The following is a 19876-nucleotide window of genomic DNA, read 5'->3' on the forward strand; positions in this document are numbered from 1 at the left end:
GAAGGCAATGACAGACTAACTGGTTAGATTGTTGGCCAATAATTCCAGTTGAGTGTTACAGCCTCCTGATAAAGTCTTGTTAACCCTTTCTTGAGCAAATGGCCATATTTGGCAGCTTCCAAAGTTTTTCCGGATTCCTCCCAAATTAACAGTTGAATATTGAAATGGAATATTTCTTGAATTTTGTTAAATACTTTAGTGGGGGACATATGCTCATTCTCACTGAAGAATGTCAGATGCACCTTTGTACTACTATTGTAAAGGAAATGGCGCCATGTATCACATTTTGTTAAAGGTCCTATTTACACAACGTTTCCAGTGAAAACAAATCATTATTTTTACATTTTTGTTTTAGGAAAGTTTTGCGTTCACACAGCACCGTTTTTAAAAGGAGCATTTTCAAAAAGTTCCACCTTGGGAGCCATTAAAAAAAAAAAAAAAATAATAATTGCATTTACTGTGGTGCCGACCAGTGTTATCGTGTAAATGGAACTAAAGTTTTGTGTATTCTCTTGAAAATGTTGTCGTGTAAAAGGGGACTGACGTCAGCTACTTCTTTACTGGCCGGGAGAGAAATACTACCATGAAGTGTCAATGGAATGTTGGTCATGTTGTAATATTCCACCACCAGTGAACTCAAATTTGCTTTCCTTCATCTTAATGAAACAAAAGCGGGTTTATCTTTCTGGTTGCAAGTCGTAAATGTCCGGGTGAAGCTGAACGAGGTTCAGTATTGTAACTAGCTACCGTTGCATTGAAGAACATTATATTGTCATATCAAAAATTCAAAGTTGGGGGTACATACAACTTCTGCGTTTTGCAGATTCAGTGTTGCTGTTTCATCTTTGCATAAAAACAAAAAATGCAGCTTATACGCGTGTTTCTTTTTTGTAAATTCTTTCCATCACCATAATGAATTATTTTCTTTTGATAGATACAAGTTACAGTCCAGAAAATATGAGAATTTGAATGCATGCCTTTTCTTTTCCCTATAATTTACCAAACAAGTGTGGTTCCTAGGTCTGCCTGTTTGTGTCGTCATGTTTTATCAGACAGATCAAACTGCAGAGGCTTGTTTACTCATTAACCTCTGATTAATGCCAAAAGCCTATCAAGCTTGTACATAGCTACTCAAAGCTTTTTCCCCTCAGGTTTATTTTTTGACAACATTGTTCTTGCTTCCTTGACTGGTTTCTCCTCTCTGGTCTTTGCTTGCATGATTAATAAAACACACCCTCCCTTCTTTAAGCCTCACCATTTGTTTTTGTCCTCGTGCTTCACTTGTCGCCTGCATTGTGAACAACAGTGTCCAAGGTTATGGTGGAGACAGTTTTGGCTACTGCAGTATTTGAAATCTTTTATAGTCCTATAGTTCATGGAACATGAGTTTGGGGGAATTTGTCATGGTTATATATGTAATATCAGTGAACTGTGACGCTCGGCTGTTTTCTTAAATCGCAATCAAAATTAAAAATAGATGTGGCCTTTCCAATTCAAGTAAAGCTTATTGCCTGGCACTTCTGAGTTTTTTGAAATTCAAAGAGGTCATACATGTTCTTCTTTAATCTTTAGTCCACTGCATCATGGAAACTGGGGTGGAGTTGATGAGTGCTTATCTCCCATCTCTCATTCACCTGCTATCTCAACTGTCATTGAACAAGGCAATTAGCCTTAGGGTGTTATGTTTTGTTTGTTTGTTTTCTCATTTTGGCAAAGCCCATTTGGTTTGTTAGTTACTCGTTGAACTTTTTAGAATTCTCGGTTATAGAAGAGTTTAAAACCGTGCAGCACACGCCGGGATCTTATTGTGTCGTGTACTATGATGCTGAAGTGCAACTAATACACTTAATGCTGGTGTGATTTTTCACCAGTGCCCTTTCCTTTGCCCTTGGGACTAGAACAATGAGTCCTGGGCACCCCGTTCATCTGGGATCAATTAACCCAGGGTGGCTCTTGCCAAGTGCCCGTTTGCAACTATGGCCAACATAATGATAGGCTTTCAAGCAGTAATGCCTTTGTTCTAGATGGGTCTGTTTGTTTTCTTCCTCTGGTCAGATGCTAGTTTCAAGGGGTTGCGTCTGAGTAGGTCTATTTCTGCCTTCTTGTTTTCGGGTTTCTTTGACTTTCCGTCGCGTTTGAAGCTTCCTTACTTAATTAAAACTTAGGGGTTGGCGATCATGAATGTGGCCGGGAATGCCACGCAGAATGGCATCTTGGTTTGAACAGTGGTTGGCATTTGATGTCGGAAACCCCAAATCGTTCCCCAAATGTTTCCCTCCCTGATTTTTTTTTTCTGCATTTCCCACTGTTTGTGTACATTCCTTTCTTACTCCAAGATTGGACCTTCTCATGGACCTAGTGAGGTATTTTGAGGCTCCTCAGTCTATTAATGCATTCTGCTGAGGAGGTCTTGCTATTAAGAAGTGGTTTTGAATTGAAACCAGCTCCACATGGGTCACAAACGGATTCATTAACAAACATTTAGTTTCTTTTTGTTTATCTGCTCTCTTATAAATGAAGCTCAGCTTTGCTGCACTGCAGCATATTCTCCCATGAACAAATGTCAACAAATGCGTTGATTAATTATTGGATGCTTTTCATTGTAATTTTCAGGAAACAAGAATGGTGGTGTGTTGATTATTTCACTTGAATAGATACAGTTGACATATCTTACTCTCACTCATTTACGAGCACATTTAGAAATCAGAATCCATTGAAATTTCAATTATTGTCGAACACCCAAATAATTTTGCCATCTAATTGGTGTCGAGTGCTCGTTTTCTCTCAGGTCCAGAAGATACTGCAGCACACTTCACGAGAGTGAACCATCCTGGTTGGGTTCGGGCACCTTTTTCGAGGATCGATCCTCAAGTGAGGCCGTAGTGATCTGCAAGGCAATTTCCTTCAGTGTCGCAGATGGCAAGAATCAATTCATTAGGATTTGTTAAGGAAATTCTCTCATTGTATCATTTAGAGCTAGAGCACTGACTGGGAAGCACTGATCTGAAACACCCAGCCAGTATAAATGGGACCATGCAAAGGTTTCTTCATCAAACATCCATAAGATTACTTAAAATAGCAAAAAGTGTTGGCTCATATTGGCCTTCTTTACAATTCTACATCTGACTTGACAACAGAACTGCTTGAGTACCTGAGTTCACCCCCATGGGAATATTTGTTTTGCTCAGTGTTTTTGCAAACATCAGGACATCATTGACTGGTTTTTGACTGTTCCTCAACAGAGAAGCATGCAATGCTTCATGCTGTTTTCAGGGTCTGGAATGTTGTAGAGTGCAGAAAGCATAAAGTAACTAATAGAAAGAAGAGTTGGGGTCGCTCCCAGTCTTAAGGTCAGCTTTTCAAAACCGCTTTGTAACTTATCCGGTTTGGCAGGAACGTGCCAACTTCCTGTTTTTTATTTTATTTTTTTTGCTCAATCATCTAAATTATCTCGTGGTGATTGGAACCATTCGTATAAGGTCAAACAAACCCAACAACAGTTTGTTCACTTATGGCTAATCAATAAAATGTCTCGACTTGTTCCAACGCTGGAGGGCGACACTACTGGAGCAGAACAGTTGCTTTTCGAAAGATAACAAATCGCTTTAAGCCAAGATGATACAAGCAGCGAACGTTGTGTTACGTGGAGTTTAGAAACAATGTTTAAACTTTGTACTTTTAGTCAGACTGTACACAACATTTGTAAAAAAAATGTGTCTGACGATTGAGACTTTTTTTTTTTTGAATACATTCACAGTAACATTGTTACAGGATTTTACTGTTTCTCAATATCATTGCAAAAATCATCTGGAATGATACAGTCTGGTCAATAAAATATCCTTTTCAGGAAGTCAGTACGAGTACTGTTATCAGCTTTCACACCAGGAACAGAAACTGGAGGAACTTTTTGACCTCAGACACAATTGAAAGATACCAAAACACTCTTTTTATATGTCTTGCACAACATCTGAGTGCAGTTCTGCAAAGTATCTTTCCCTTTGGATAAGTGTGTGACGAGCGCTACACATCTACTGTCCTTGCTTTAATTGTGGGTTTCGTTTGACTTTAAGTAAATTATGACATGCTTTGAATGTTCCTCCTTCACTTTAACATTGTGTACTGCAGCCTGTGACCATTGACCCCAATAAACTGTCAGTTATTGCTGTCTGGACTTGATAGCTCACAAACCTTCTCACAAGATCTCTCTGAACGTAGGCAGCAGCCCTCAGGTGTGTGCGCAGGGCACTGTGTGGTACGCTTCAGCAATGTGCATACCAGTGTGTATATCCGCTAAACCAGGGGTGTCAAACACGTTTCAGTTCAGGGGCCACGTTCAGCCCAATTTTATCTGAAGTGGGCCAGACCGGTAAAATAGTGCCGTAATAACCATTACATTTATACTTTCAACTTTTACTTTGTTGTGGTGCAGAGCATACGTGATGAAAATGAAAATTTTCCCAAAATCAAACTATTTCTAACGTAAATGACTCCAATATCAACATGAAGCCAATTCTAATGAAACCTTCTGGTGTGAAATGTTCCAAAAACTTCTCTTATAGCTGTTGCGTTATACATGTTTTTACAAACTCACCCTTACACCAAGGATTTGAGGCTGGGATTCAAGTTTTTAGCAGTGAACTTTCATGGCAACTTCACCAATAACTCAGCTCAGGTCTCAGCGTTGTGTTGTGTCCCCTACTCTTAAAAAAATTCCTTTTACAACTACAATGTTTACCATTTTCTTGGTGTTTTGGCGGATTGGAGCCTCTTGCAGGCCTATTTTGGCCTACGGGCCTTATGTTTGACACCCCTGATCTACACCAGTAAACGTGAACCCGGATCTAATATTGGTTTGATCCAGAAAGTCGGGGAGTTTGACATTGGAATGCACCGTTTGCTTAAGATGTGCAATCCCAATCAAAGCAGAGCTGAACAAATGAGTAGGCATTAATTACACTTGTGAGTGGCCTTACCTGTTCAGTAGGTGGCAGCATAATATAACAGCTTTAAAGTAGATAAAGGATAAAATAAGATGAGTAGAAAGACAATTTGTTGTTCTGTGGGGTTCTCAGAGGAAAATGGGTTGAACAAGCTGATTAAAACAAAAACGTTAGACCAATGATTTCTTCGTCTATTGTCACATTTTGGAACAACCAGACTTTTTCAGCCTGACTACTTTCTAAAAGCATCTCTGCCTGCATTTTATATGCTTTTGACGAGCAGAATATTGCTCAGATTGATACCAAAGTCAGTGATTTTTAGCATTTTGAAAACGGGCTCAGTTTGTGGCAATAAGGAAGATCATGCAACGTGTCACCAGCTGAAAGGGAACCTCCATGGCAGGCTCGTGCTGGCGAGCTGTAATATATGAATTTGAAGCATGCAGAATTTTGTCTGAAATTGTCTTTTGTTGCCCGATTTTCAAAAGGCTTGATATCTGTTTCTGAACGACTGCAAGTTTCAATCTTGTTCCTGCAGAAACTGTGTACTTTTGATGAATGCTGTTAACTTTTGATAAACTGTTAATGTGTAACTTTTGTCATTTGATAAAAATCCTGCTCCAGTATTGAGTCTTCATTGATCTTTTTGAGTGGACGTAGGTGTGTTACCATTTTCTTTCTTTTTTTTTTCTGCCTTGCCCTCCTTACCCACAACCTGACAGCATTGTGGAAGCAGGGACTAGTGTCTAGGCCTGGGATAGAGGATCAACATTTCCTGTCTTGTATGTTGCTGACTCTGCATTTTCTGAGTGCCTGCGTGTATCAGTGTGAACATATCTGGGTCACTGTTTTTGGTCAATTTGGAGCCGCTGAGAAGTGAGCCAGTTTATTGCTGAGATTGTGATTCAGGCATTTACACAAGGGAGGTTTTGAAGAGAACACTGAGGTTAGCAGGGCATCAAGATGCTGCAAATTTCCTGCTGTCAGTTTACCAGACAGTGTCATAAAAAGTCGGTCATAGCTGTCATTTTTAAAAGATATGTTTTTAAAATTTCTGTCCATGAAAGTTTACCTTTTTTTTTTTTTTTTCTTTTTTGCTGCACCAACATTTTATTTAACGACTACAAGATTAGAACTTTTTTTCTCCAGATAGTTCAGGAGCTTAAATTTAATCTAGAAACCTAATGGAGTTATGTCACAGGTTAAAACAATGTCCTCAGCTACATTTAAGCAAGTGTAGCCAAAAGAAAGTTGAAATAGTGATGAATATATGCAAATTTGTTCAGAAACATTGGTTTAAACCCCTCAAGCTTCCATATATTATATAAGGCGTTCGTGGCTAAAGGTATAACCACCTCTGAACGTGGTGGCTGGTTTCCAATTATAGACACTAAATTCAAAGACTTTTGAACATTTTGTTAAAACCATTAACCAAAACAACCGGTCCCCTCTCTTAGAGAGAACAATATGGTTGTGGTAAATTTCTGGGACGTTTACAAGTCCCATTCCTGAATTGTCCCACTAAATTAAAAAGCCACAACTGATGACACACAGAAGGAAGTTCAGTCTTGCACTTTAGACGGCTACATGTTGTGATTTTCGGCTGTCCCAAAGGAAAGATGCGGCGATACCTTCTGTTGTGGCACAGCCAGAGAGATTTACATACAGCTTTTGTCGCGGTATGTAAACCAAAGGAAGCCTGACGTACAACTCGATGCATCACACAGCATTTCTCACTGCTTCTGCCAACCAAAAGAAATGCAGTGCGGAATGGTGCAACAGTCTACTCTACACTTAACGTGGAGGTAAAAAGCATTCGATGCTAAAATGCATTGCGTAAACGGGGCCTTCGACCACATACTACTGATCTTATTGTTCATTACCAAAAGAACTATGACTTAGTTTTTCTTGGGCGCATTTTTCATCTGTTGGTGTCATTCTGTATAGCATCCGGGGACACCACCGGTGATGCTGACTGATTATCGTAGTCGTTAGTGGTCATCGCTTCCGATTTAGTGGACGTTGGCCTCTTTGCACATATCGGACCTGTCATCTATCTCTTAGCCTGATGCGCATTCTAGCATGTACAAGTTTGTAAACCACAACTCTGGATAATTTCTTTTCTTTATGTTTGATCCATTATAAACAGACTTTGTTGGGTTTGTACCCGCCTCTTCTTCTAAATGTGTACTTGTGTCTGTTTCCAGATGTATGGGCGCTACACCCAGGAGCTCGGGGTGTACGCCAAGGAGGAGGCCGCTCGGCTGAGGGAGAGCGGGCAGAGGCGATCGGTGGCCGAGCGAAGCCGGACCCTTGACCTACTGGAGTATGACAAGGGACGCTGTGCCAAGTGTCGCAGTAAGTGCATGGCAAAAGTGATCTAACAGACAATCAGCCGCTGCTGCGACCACGCTTCCTTTTCCTCTGTTCAGAGTTCCTCTGTGGTGATTAAAGTTCACCACTCCTGTGCTGCTGCTTATGATGATGTTGTTGTGGCAGAGGTCTCATAATGGGCTGCATTGTTGTGTAGTCACTGAAAATGCTAGTCTAGTGCTGTTTTAAAGAATTTAGAATGGGTATCACGTGTAGAATCCTAATCTGTTAGGAAATGTCAAAAATAAAAATTCTTAACCCATACACATTCTGCGTATCTTAACTGAACTACTGTAACTTATCTTAATGAGGGTTTTTTTTGTTTGTTTTTTTATTCATTAAGTATTGTTTTATTCAGTGTAGCAGCAGCTACGAGTCCTGCCTCTGTTTCTCTACATTGAAGATAGTTGTTCAGGTAGCATAAGCTACAGCTAATAAACAGTGAATACTTAGCCTCAGCCTTCAGAGATACCAAGTGACCCTCAGTAAACGCAGTATTATCAGTTGTACCACTCCAATAACCTACAGTAATATTTTAGCCACACAGATATCTGGAGCAGAACAATGTGTCACTTCAGGCCCAGCCACAACGATTGCAACACAACCGGGTACAATGAAAGTAAAATTTCAACAAATTGAGAATCCACTCAGAATGGCTTCCCATCACATACTTGACAAGCATGAATGTGAAACAAAGACTAAATTGTGTTTTGTCCATAATCAAAATGTCTAAAATAAACATAAATTCAACCATGTTCACATTAACTTCCGAGTACGCTAGAGCGGACTTCTGTCAGATTTCTGAGTGGTCAGTAACAAGGTTTGTGATTGAGGGGAGTGTTCTGTGGTGAGGAAAAGGTCACTGAGTACTATTTATTACCGTAGCCTGACCATCAGTCTGCTGATTGGGCGGCTGTTTAAGACTCTCTCTTCAGAATGCTTCTAATGGACTGAAAAACCACAGAAGGTTCTGGTGTGCATTGGTGACATTACCACTATATAACGTCGATCAGAGAAGCTTTCAAAGGCAGTTTGGCAGCTTTACTGAATTATTAAAGGTCTAGACATGTCAAGGACTTGGATGATAGACAAAATAATCTCAATTAGAATCAAATTATTGGCTATTTCTGCCGGTACATCCTTTCCAGCTTTGTCTGGAGATTATTGGACAGCAGCAACAAAATAAAACACGGCACAACTCCAAAAAGTCATCAAATTTATTTCAGAAAAGAACAGACAGCCAAAATAAGTGCAGCATTTGGACAAACAGCTGCCTCAGCAATTTGACAGCAGACACTCAGCACAGTGCAAACAGAAACAGTGAGTGGCTTTGTCATCGTTGAGGAGTCGGGATTCACAAGGTCGACTTGGACCATCGCCTTCAGGATCTTTGTTTGCGAAGCCAGGCCACGGAGATGACTTGTAGTCATAGGCTTGATACCCTTTACAGACCTGACTTGTTCTAAGCTGTTATTAGCTCCTCATCCTCGCATTACGTCTAGATGCTGCTGAGGTTGAGGTCTACAGGTTTGACCGTCGATATTATCTTCCAATCCTGGTCCGCTCTGCACTGTTCATAGCAGTCGATTCTCACACCGACTCTCGTATACAGCAGAAAACCAGTCGACCAGCCGTATGTATATCAGCATAAGTGGAGTGTCAGGACTGTATGTGTAACTGTTGGCCCTGTGATGGATGTAAAATAAACCCACTGCCTTAGTGTTATTTGCTGGGGAGGCATTCATCATGTCAGACAGCAGAATAGATCAGAGATGAGCGCCAGACAATCTTCATAATCACGAACCTTTGTTGTGGACAGCATGCGAATGTATGCGGCATCATAATGCACAGGTGGATTCATGCCAACGTTCCTCTGGCTCTTTTAGCGATGATAATTATATATTTGAGAGAGAGAAATCAAGTGGTAATGAGATTAGATAAGACTGTATGGAATTCGTAACAGCACAAGAGGTTGTGAACAGCAGTGTGGCATGTGTTTAAAATTCTTGTGGAAGATAAGACATTTTACTTCACATCACACACATTCTCTTTTATCCTACCTTCCCATTCCCTCTTACCTTTGAGACACACATATACACACAGATACACCACAACTCTGGGTTGCGCCATTTCAGATCCTGGCGATGCTTCATATGTCCAAAGGTCTTGAATGTCTTGAGTGCAGTCTAGAGGGAAATTCAACATTGGAAATACTCAAACGCTGATGTTGTTTGCCTTTTTTACTTTTTGGCGGTTGTTTAGATTGATAATACTGTCTTTTTGTCAACACTGGCAAGTTGTCTTATATGATTAAACTTTAATAGCTCTGTGAACAGATGTAACCAGCTAGAACACAGGTTTTAAATTCAAGGCCAACCAGGTTAATGTGGCTTTGGAAATGACCCCCTCACAATGATATTCTGTATTGCTTACTGTATATTGTGTACGGTTGATTTGCGACTTGGTTCAGTCCCTTTGCAATAAAGTATATATGTAGCTACTAGGGAACAATGGGTCAAGAATATCGATTATTAAAACCTGAAATGGTTCAAGAAAAGAAAAGTTAGTTGCAGAGTGAATGCAATTTTATGTAGAAAAGCCTTAATACAGTCCTACTGTCGATGAAGGAAATCCAGTACGCTATTGGTGCTACAAGGCCTCGGCAGTGTCTGTTTACGCAGATGTTTAAGTTCCCTACCCTGCAGGTGACGGTAATCTACCTACTGAAGAACGCAGCAGAGAAGGTTCTCGAGTTAGCAACATACCATTAAAACATTTGATTTATTGGTATATTGCTTGGACACATCCTCATTTCTGGACCCGAGCAGGGACTTTTCTGGCATGAGACAGTGTCTCCCCGGAGCTTAATTTAGACCGTGATTCCTCGTGGTTAGAGGGGACAGATTTCTTTAAGATGTTCCCTGGGGAGAGTTCCTGTGGTGGAAATGCATGTGGGGCCGGTACAAACAGCTAGTTCAGCTTTTTCCATTTTCTTTTTCCTCAAACACTCTTGGGAGAACCTGGGGATGACCTGTTCTCGCTATCTGCTGTCAGCCCTCCAGATATCAACTGGTCACATCAATTCTGGTTAGGGGAAATTTAAAGAGACACTGTTGGATGAATGAAACAGAAACATCAGCAAATGCTGTCGCATAGCTGAACATGTGCTGTTCTCCTGAATGCAAAGCTGTTGCTCTTTATTTGAGGCAAAATGTGCTCTTAAAAACCCAGCGCATGTGGAAACCAGGAGACATCCAGCTGATTGATGAGCGGTCAGGTTTTAGTCCAGTGCTCTGTTATGGAAACATACCACACAATACTAAACCAGGAGTGTCTAAGTCACTTTACTTGAGGGGCAAGTATTAGGATATCATTAGTAAGTTCACATTTAATAAAATATCCTTTTACAACACATGACAAACCTGAAATTTGACTAAAAGAACTGCAATTTTAATGTGTCTCCAGTCAACCATGTGCTTTACAACTTACAGAGCACAGTGGGTTTCTATTAAACTATTTACATTTTCAAAAAGCAGGAAACACTTGGCCACATGTAGCTGGAACTCAAAAATCTAGTAGGCTTGTTCATATTATGATCGGAATAATTTGTCAAATTCTAGAAATGATATTTAAAGATGCAATTCCATATCTCCATAGTAATCCTGATCACCTGAACTGACTCACCTCATTATTCAGAGTCAAGTGCGCCCCAGGTGGGCAAATAAATGTATTGCAGTCAGTGTCATGATGTCTCAAAGCTGGAAAAATCAATTTTGCAGCTGAATTGGACTCTGGCGGGCCGGTCCAGTATTGTCACACGGACCGTACGTCTGACTCTACTGCTCTAGAATGTGCAGGGCTTCACTTCAACTGTCCTCTGCTTGGGGTTTTTTGTTTCTTTATTCTTAGTATTTTGCTCCTTCTACTTATAGTTCCATTACTTTATCATGTACAATAACTTATTATATTAGTCTCGGTTGTTACTTATGTTTTCATGCATTGCACTGCACTTCTGCACCAGTCTTTATAGCTTATTTATGTTATCTGTGGTAGTTCTTAAGGTCTCTGTCTCCTACTTTTTACTCTCAGAACACAAATACATTGTTATAACTTGTTTCACTTCTTTTACCCATTTTTTCCCATCTATTATTACTTTGTCTTTATTTCCTCCCCTCATCCTGATCATCCGTTCTTTCTTTCCTCATGTTACTGTCTTTGCTTTCACCTCTACCTTGCCGTGCCTGTTTATCAGATCTTCTTTGTCTGTCACTCATATATCATGTAGCAGCAATATCTGCGAGGCTTCTGTTTGAGTGCCATTTCTTGTCCCACTGTGCACGTCCTTACAGTGTAAATGGATCGCCCTCTGCTGTTGGGAGGCAGTCATCACACTGAGTGCTCGTCTCACACACACACACACACACACACAACCTTTTTGTGCCCAAATCATCAGATTTGTGTGTAAACCCTCTCCTCACATGTCAGTGATGGCTTTTGCTGTTTCCCCGGCAGCAGGTAAGCTGGTGGCACAGCCCCAAGTCAAAGCCCCCCGGATGCTTAGATTGGACCCAAAAGTACCCCAACAGGTAGTTTAGAGGATGAGGTTTGTTGTGAGGTAGAGCGTAAATGAAAGAAATGACTGGCTCGGGATGTATGTAAATATAAAACCAGCACACATTGCAGTTGATTATGACTGCAGCTGCTTTGGGAGGCTGTTTAATTATTTATGTTTTCCACACAGCAACAAACACGTCTTCCTCTTCATGTTTCTACTCTTTAATGATGCTGAATGGTTCAGCCAGCAGCAGCAGTCCCTGGCCAATCATCTGCATTCTCTGGCCCCACAGGAGCTGCCATCTTTTCAGGTGTGTGTGTGTTTATATGATCTGCCGGTACAATCTCCCAGCAGCTACTGGCATTGTTGTTGATGTAACGACAGCTTTAGATGATGATCATTCTTTGTCCACAACATTCCAGTCCAAAAAACATGCACCATTAGTCCTGAGGAAGACCCTCAGCCCCTATAAGCTCCCCCCAAGCACCATGCAGTGTGGCTGCCTTCCAGTAGGTCAATTCCGTAAAGAAATGTCCCTTCCAGGGACTAATAAGGGGCTAATAATAATAATGATAATAACAAAATGATGCTGCTTGATAGAGTCGCTGCTGCCAGTTCAGCGGATTCCAGCCTGTTATCAGTTTATATGTCTAAATACAGTCTGCTTTGAGGAAACACAATGGAAATTATGGTGTGACAAAAATCTCATGAGAAGGCTATACTGCAGTGTGTAGATAGACGCTACTTACTGCCCTATATGTGCTGTAGACGTAGTAGTACACTGGATCGTTCCAGGCTGTTGAAGTGCTCATAGTGCCGCCACAGAGGCGGCGCAAAGGTGATTCGCGGCAACACGTAGCCTTCGCGTATTGTTTGCTTAGGGAGTCGAAATTAGGCATTTATCATAAATTAATTAATTTATTAAGTACTCATATTGGTACTCTGTACTGGCAAGTGGCTAAAAGTAAGTACTCATATTTTCACTTACCCTTTAAAAAAGTGGTATCAGTGCCTTGTCTTGGGATGGAGCTAATGTAACTCCGGCTCTCAGCACGGTAATAAATGATTTGAAGATTCACTGAATCGAAACTGAGAGGCTATCCTCACTCGGTGCAACACAATGGAGCAGAGCAAGAGTTTGGACCGCTCCAGCTCTTACTAGGGAACGTGTGCCTTAAAAGGGGGGGGGGATAAATAAAAAATGGTGACGGTACTAAATACTTGCAGGACTTTGGTGAGAATTTATCCGTCTGAGTCTTCCCCCCGTAGCCGGTGACTTTTAAGGCTCGACTGCTTCTGCCCCAGCGAACATCTACTGCATCTTTCACTCCCTGATGAGACGGAAATCGCTCTTGCATGATCAGCAGCGGCACCCTTGCCCTTTCGGAGGCTGCGAAAAAAGCTGAGTGGATCGTTTTCGAGGAACTGTACATTTGCTCAAGATTAAACAATCGGAGGAACATGCTCTGAATCACTATTAAAGAAAATAGGTTTTCTGGTAGAATTATTATGTTATAAATGGGCTGTTATGAAACCATTTTTCACTCTTTTTTTTTTAAATTAGAGTTGAACTGTGCAGCTCTTAAACAGATCTATGCCTCCCTGCCCCACAGAAAAACCAGTTAAAACCTGAAAGAGCTTAAATATATGTCTAATGGTTTGTGTGGCTCCCATAGTCTGAGGTTAAGGCTATTATGTTCTTCATGCAACTACAGATTGCTGGCATAACAACGAAGCACTGACTCCTCTGTCAGAAATGGATGGATTGTTTGAAACATACAGAGAATCATTGATCTACAGATATTCAGTAACTCGCCATGTTGCTGTTCTTTTCACAAACCATTGTACCACCTTTACCTATTCAGGCCTTGCCCGAAAGTCTTTGATACCAACTTAGTTTGTATGTCCACAGATGTGCCGAACCTGTGTGTGTTTTAGTCCTTCGTACACTATTCCATCTGCTGCTGTCGGACAAGTTCCACACTGTTTAAAAGCCCAAAGTCTTCATTGTTTTCTACCAGACCCGGTTTCAAGTGAAAACTTCCGGGTTTACACAGCAACGTTTTGAAAAAGATGCCCGTTTACACGTAAACAGTAGAAATGCTGAAACTGAGTCACCTTGATGAATCAGATTACCGCTGTTGATGGCAATGTCCTCCTGGTTGGGGTTGGATTTGAAGATGATCTGGTGCCTCCAATACGGCACATCAGCAGTTGTGCACTTTGTGGGATCTCAATGTGATCCACAACTCCTCAATTCTGCTTGTGTTATAAATGGTATTTCTGTGACCAATGCAACGTTTTGTCATCTTTCATCTTTTGGCGCCCGGTGCAGGGAGGTTGGGTCGGGGAAATAAAAACTGTTTCAGAACTCTTAAGTTCGTCTCTTTCAACATTACATTGAATTATAAGGTAGTGATTAAATTTACTTCATGTTTTCGTTCTTATTACCATCTAAAATGTATTCACAGTGCACTGTTTCTATTGACAATCTGATGGAAGATTTCCTGAAAGTTTTTGCTGAAGTACTTTTTGTTGTCTAAAGGTGAATTTGCCAGCATTAATTCAGCCTTCAAAGACGATCGTCGGTGACATCCACCGGCTCTCGTAACTCGTACTGCTATTAATACAAGCCCCCTGTTGTTTGCTGTGTTGAGGAGTAATTAATTTATCTTGGCATCTCCGATGCTTCTCATTTCAACGGGTCAGAACAAAGTGGTTTGAACAGACCGACGGAGTGAGTGACCACTTGACACCGCGGTCTGGAGAGCTCCGTGCTAATGCTGAAAATAACCTGGATTCATCAAAAGTCTGCCAGCTATTTAAAGTGGTCAATATGTCCACTCGTCAGGAAAATATACTTTGAAAGAGGAAACTTGGGACCTCCTGAGTCAGGTCAATGGTGGAACAAGTAGCCGTATTAAAAAACCCCAACTAAAAACACTAAATTATAGAGATTTTAATATCCAAACTACTTCATATACTCTTGATGAGCGGGAATCTTTGTTACTACACTGAGGAGTCATACCCTGTTAAAAGTTGTTGAGTCTACTGTGTCCCTGCTTTGCTGTTTAGCCTGAAATGTATACAAGTTAAATATGAAGAGTCTTGAGAAGATTATTGGGACAGGAGAGATGGTAAACAAAATCCTGCCACATCATAATATGTTAGTTTTATGGATTCAGGATGTATTTTCTTGAAAAATAAAAAGCTGTTTTTAGACCATCCTTCCTTTGGGAAACATGGTTCATTGTGGTCCCTCTTATTTTTCTACCAAATGTTTAGCCCACCATGTCTCATTATCCCCAATGGTCAATGTTGGTGAGTCTGTTAGAATTTCAGCCTCAGCTCCTTTAATATTTACTTGCGAGATGATCTTGTGGTTCTAACCAGTGGTTTTCCCATTGCCTCTCTGTCAGCCCAGTCTGGTCATTGTCCACTGAGTTCTGACATCAACAAGGCCTCTTCACCCAGAGACCTGATGCTCAGTGGTTGTTTTCTTTCACCTTGTTGTGTAGAAACCCTTTGGTGGGAAAGAAAACCCAGTGGAGAAGCTTCTTATAGATCAGATGTAGAGCATGCAGATCAACAAAGATACCATGATACAGCTTTCTCCAGCAGAGATGTTTGGCAGATAATCCTGATCGTGCTTATCTAGATGTATTGGGTGACTAAGCGTTTTTATAAACAAGCCCTTTCGGAGTCACTTTAAGATCAAATCAGGCACCTGTCCATAACCGCTAACTTTCTTCCAAACTCGCACTGATGAATTAATGTTCAGTAATAATACAGGAGGTAGTTAGTCTGCTAAACAATAAGATGGGAGCTTCTGGATTCCTGGCCTTTGTGGTAGATCTAAAGTTTTGAGCTTTACAGTCTATCAGCGATCTAGAATTAGTTAAATTCTGGAAATATGACCCATTGAATAGATCTATCGGTGCTCTGCAGTGGGCCAGACATGTAGAATTTGTTAGACCTCGACAGACATCAACGATTTATAATTTGTTAGATCATCAGATTGGTTCAGAGATTGAAAATCTCAATGGATAAAGGATGTACATTTGTTCGAACTCTACAAGGGGTCAGAGATCTAGATTTTGTCAGAGCTCTATACTGGGCCAGAGATATCGAATCTGTTGGAGATCTTAACATTGTGAGAGCTCTCAATGTGTCATAGATCTAGAATTTATTAGCGCTTTACTGTGTGTCAGATTTTGAATTTGTCAGAAATGTCATTCGTTAGAGTTCTCAGATTTAGAAAGTGGTTTCTGTTAAGAAAATATTCAGTTTAGTGTAGTCACACAGTAGTGTTAAAGTAAAATACTATTCCTCTGAAGTGGTAGAGTTCTTTAAATGTGTCCTCTTACTCAAACCACAGTTGTCTTTCCATGTCTAATTGTGCCTCATCAGTGTGAACGAATAAAGGGTTATCGTCTCCGTTTTAAATTTCACATAATTAATAAAAGCCGGCTGTACATATGGGTTCTCAGCCGTTTATTTAAATGAATAATGGAAGTAAAACCATAATTAGGAAAACTGGCAACCAGGAGCACCCAAACCAAACTGGTTCGCAGACTCATTATCAAACTGCTAAATGGAAAACAAGTGCCACAAGAGTGAACATACGGTGTTTTCACTGACGGTTGGCTGTTCAACCAGCCAGAGCAGTCTTGGGGGGGAAGTGGTGGAAGGCAGCCTGTTGTTTGGACTGCTGACCAGCAGGGGGCAACATTGAGCTATTCAGCATTGGTGATGAGGAAGAAGCGAGATGGGAACATAAATAAGAAAGGAATCCTGGCAGTCCTTACTTCCTATGCGGTGGTGCCTTCCTCTCTGTGTGTGTGTGTGTGTGTGTGTGTGTGTGTGTGTGTGTGTGTGTGTGTGTGTGTGTGTGTGTGTGTGTGTGTGTGTGTGTGTGTGTGTGTGTGTGTGTGTGTGTGTGTGTGTGTGTGTGTGTGTGTGTGTGTGTGTGTGTGTGTGTGTGTGTGTGTGTGTGTGTGTGTGTGTGTGTGTGTGTGTGTGTGTGTGTGTGTGTGTGTGTGTGTGTGTGTGTGTGTGTGTGTGTGTGTGTGTGTGTGTGTGTGTGTGTGTGTGTGTGTGTGTGTGTGTGTGCACGCAGGCAACATTTGGTAATGTGCAAAACCTATTTTACACGTTTGTCCACTCGTTCTTTTTCTTGTATACCTCCAAAATTCACCTGCAAATCGAATATCAGCATGAGGTCAATCAGATTTCTTCATGTAACCACCAAAGTGGATTTATTTGATAATTGCAGGCGCAACAATTGGATTTTCAGCATGTGTCATTTCGCTCTAAAGGTTGATGGCATAAGGATACTGCGTCTAATTTGAGGCTGACCATTTCAAATTGAATCCCCACAGCAGACGGGGTTAAAAGGTAAGGATTACACAAGCACCGTGATTACATTACAGTATTTGTATGTGTGCGCGACTGTGTGGGCGCGTGCGTGTGTATTGTGCCAGCGTGCGCTGAAACGAATTCTGTTAAAAGAGCTCAGCCATGAGAACCGACATGAAATATTCAGCTGACAAGAGGAACTTGGCCCGTTACACACACACACACACACACACACACACACACACACACACACACACACACACACACACACACACACACACACACACACACACACACACACACACACACACACACACACACACACACACACACACACACACACACACACACACACACACACACAGAGCAGTAGAAGGTAACTCACAGTGATGTGCCGATCCAAATCCCAGTCAGCCAGATGTGCCGTGGTGATCTGATGGGACTTGACCAAACAAATCTACATCAACCCATTTGACTCCTTTCTTTGGCCCTTATTCCCCCACTCTATTTTCTATTTTTCTCTTTCCTGTTTTAGTAGAATCAATCTCAGTATTTAGTTTTGTCTTTTATTGGCATTATACATTTTGGCATAGCGATAATATGGACTGCTTAGGAGTTTATTATTTTTTACTTCCAGGTGGAGTAGTTTAGGTGCCTAAATGATATTTAGACATTTTTGGTGCCAAATTCAATCTTTTCGTTTAATGTAAGTAGGCGTGTTGCCTCCCTTGTTATTTAACCTCCAGAAGTGGTTTTCGTACCTAACCTCAACTAAACCCATTTTAATCCTGAACTTTTAGCAACTCAATCTGCGTTGACACAGCGTTTCAAGTGAAAACGCATCGTTTTTGCATTTTTGTTTCAGAAAGATTTCTCGTTTGGACAGCAACATTTTGAAAAAGTTGTTAGTTTACATGGTAATGTTTTGAAAACCACGTCTGTTTACATATAAACGCTAGAAATGAGCATTTTACAAAAATGGTGTTTTCAGTAGCCCGGAGCAACGTTGTCTGTGTGAACAGACCCCAAAATGCAATAGCGGTTTTCTGTTTTGACTTGAAAATGTTGTGTCATCGGGTAGTTTACTGCAAAATCCCAACAATATAAAGAGGTTTTGGTCTCTAATTCTAATTAAACAGTTCTGGTCTTTACTGTAAACAGAGTCCTGATCAGATGGGACTTTAAATTCTCCACACTTTATAAAAAAAACCTGCTCAACAATCAGATGTTAGATTTCATATTTTCACACACCCCAATCTCACAGCTCTCGTTTCCTCTAAAGAGGACTTCCACGATGATCCAATTCGGAAATAAAGTTAATTTCATTGTGCATCCCATAAATCACTTTACAGGTCAGTGTACAAAGAAAATCTAAGTGTCAGATTGCAATAATATCAGGATCAGCTGCTATTGATCGGGACATCCCTTATGGATTATTTTTGAAACGTGTAAAGTATTCACCATGCATGGCCATTGCCAATGGTTATTTTCTAGAGACCAGGTTGTTTACTTGCCGCAGTAGGGAGATGAGGATGAACAATGAGGTGATAACAGATCTATTTTTATCTCTTAATCTCATTCTGAATCTGCTTCTTTGTCTCTGCAAGCGGTGGAAAAGGCGGGTGGTTACCTTTAGCTTTTGTCTGTAGGAACTGTCAATCCTCAGGCGACTGTCATCTACCCTCATTGCTGATGTCGCAGACTCCCACATGGGACACACACACACACACACACACACACACACACACACACACACACACACACACACACACACACACACACACACACACACACACACACACACACACACAGTCTCACCAGCTGTGTCCACAAGATGATGAAATCTCCACAGCTGTCGCGTTTTCTTTTTCTTCTTCACCTCCTCCTGCTCCATCCTTGTGTTTTTGTCCCTCAGCCCACCTGCACTGCTATGTCTTTTAATTGGTTCTAACGCACGCACGCACGCACACACACACACACACACACACACGTTTCGCTCCAACAGGTGTGATGTCAGCAGGCACTCAGCGTGGCGCCACACGTTGCCATGGTGACCGGCAGGCGCCTAGCGACCAACAGTTGCTCTTATACGCTCTTCGTCTTATTTCTCTTTCTTTTCTACATCTCGCCCTCTCTCCTCTCACTGCCTGTAATCATGTCCTTCATTAGTGGCAGGACAATTTGTTTTGTAATGTCGGAGAAGATACAAAAAAAACACCCGATTAAGCAGAAAAACACGGTCAGATACAGTAGGAACAGTCTCAAATGTGTCTGACGGCAAACAGAATATAACCAATATGTTAGTTTTTCCTCCACCTGGCAAACTTTTTTTTGACATCTGTAACTTCACTATGTATTTTCACTTTGTTCTTTTCAGGCAAGGAGGTTTTTTTAAACGCACCTTTGACTTGTTTCAACGGTATGCTTTCGTCTGCCGATGTATGACGCGTCAGAAGCACCCTGTGGAAACCTGTCAAAGGTCGGTTTCAAGAACATGGTTGCCTGGGAGGATGAAAAATAACATATAAAAAAAACTCAAGGCATGATGAACTAAATCTATCTTGTACTCAAGGGCGACTTGAAATCACAGTGAATTTAACAGTAAGTAAATATACCTGTGATAATCACTTGAATACTTAACCCGAGGCAA

General features: G+C 41.1%; 1 protein-coding gene across 1 annotated transcript in view; it reads left to right on the top strand.

Moving 5' to 3' along the window:
* clcn2c (chloride channel 2c) overlaps window positions 1-19876 on the top strand; it is a 147552-nt gene that overhangs the window by 33943 nt on the left and 93733 nt on the right. Inside the window, exon 2 of the mRNA XM_080459103.1 lies at window positions 7148-7298. Within this exon, the coding sequence (XP_080315229.1) occupies window positions 7148-7298 (151 nt within the window). The remainder of the gene's footprint in view (window positions 1-7147; window positions 7299-19876) is intronic.

This window comes from Lipophrys pholis (assembly GCF_963383615.2).
Source record: "Lipophrys pholis genome assembly, chromosome: 3".
NCBI classification, from domain to species: Eukaryota; Metazoa; Chordata; class Actinopteri; order Blenniiformes; family Blenniidae; genus Lipophrys; species Lipophrys pholis.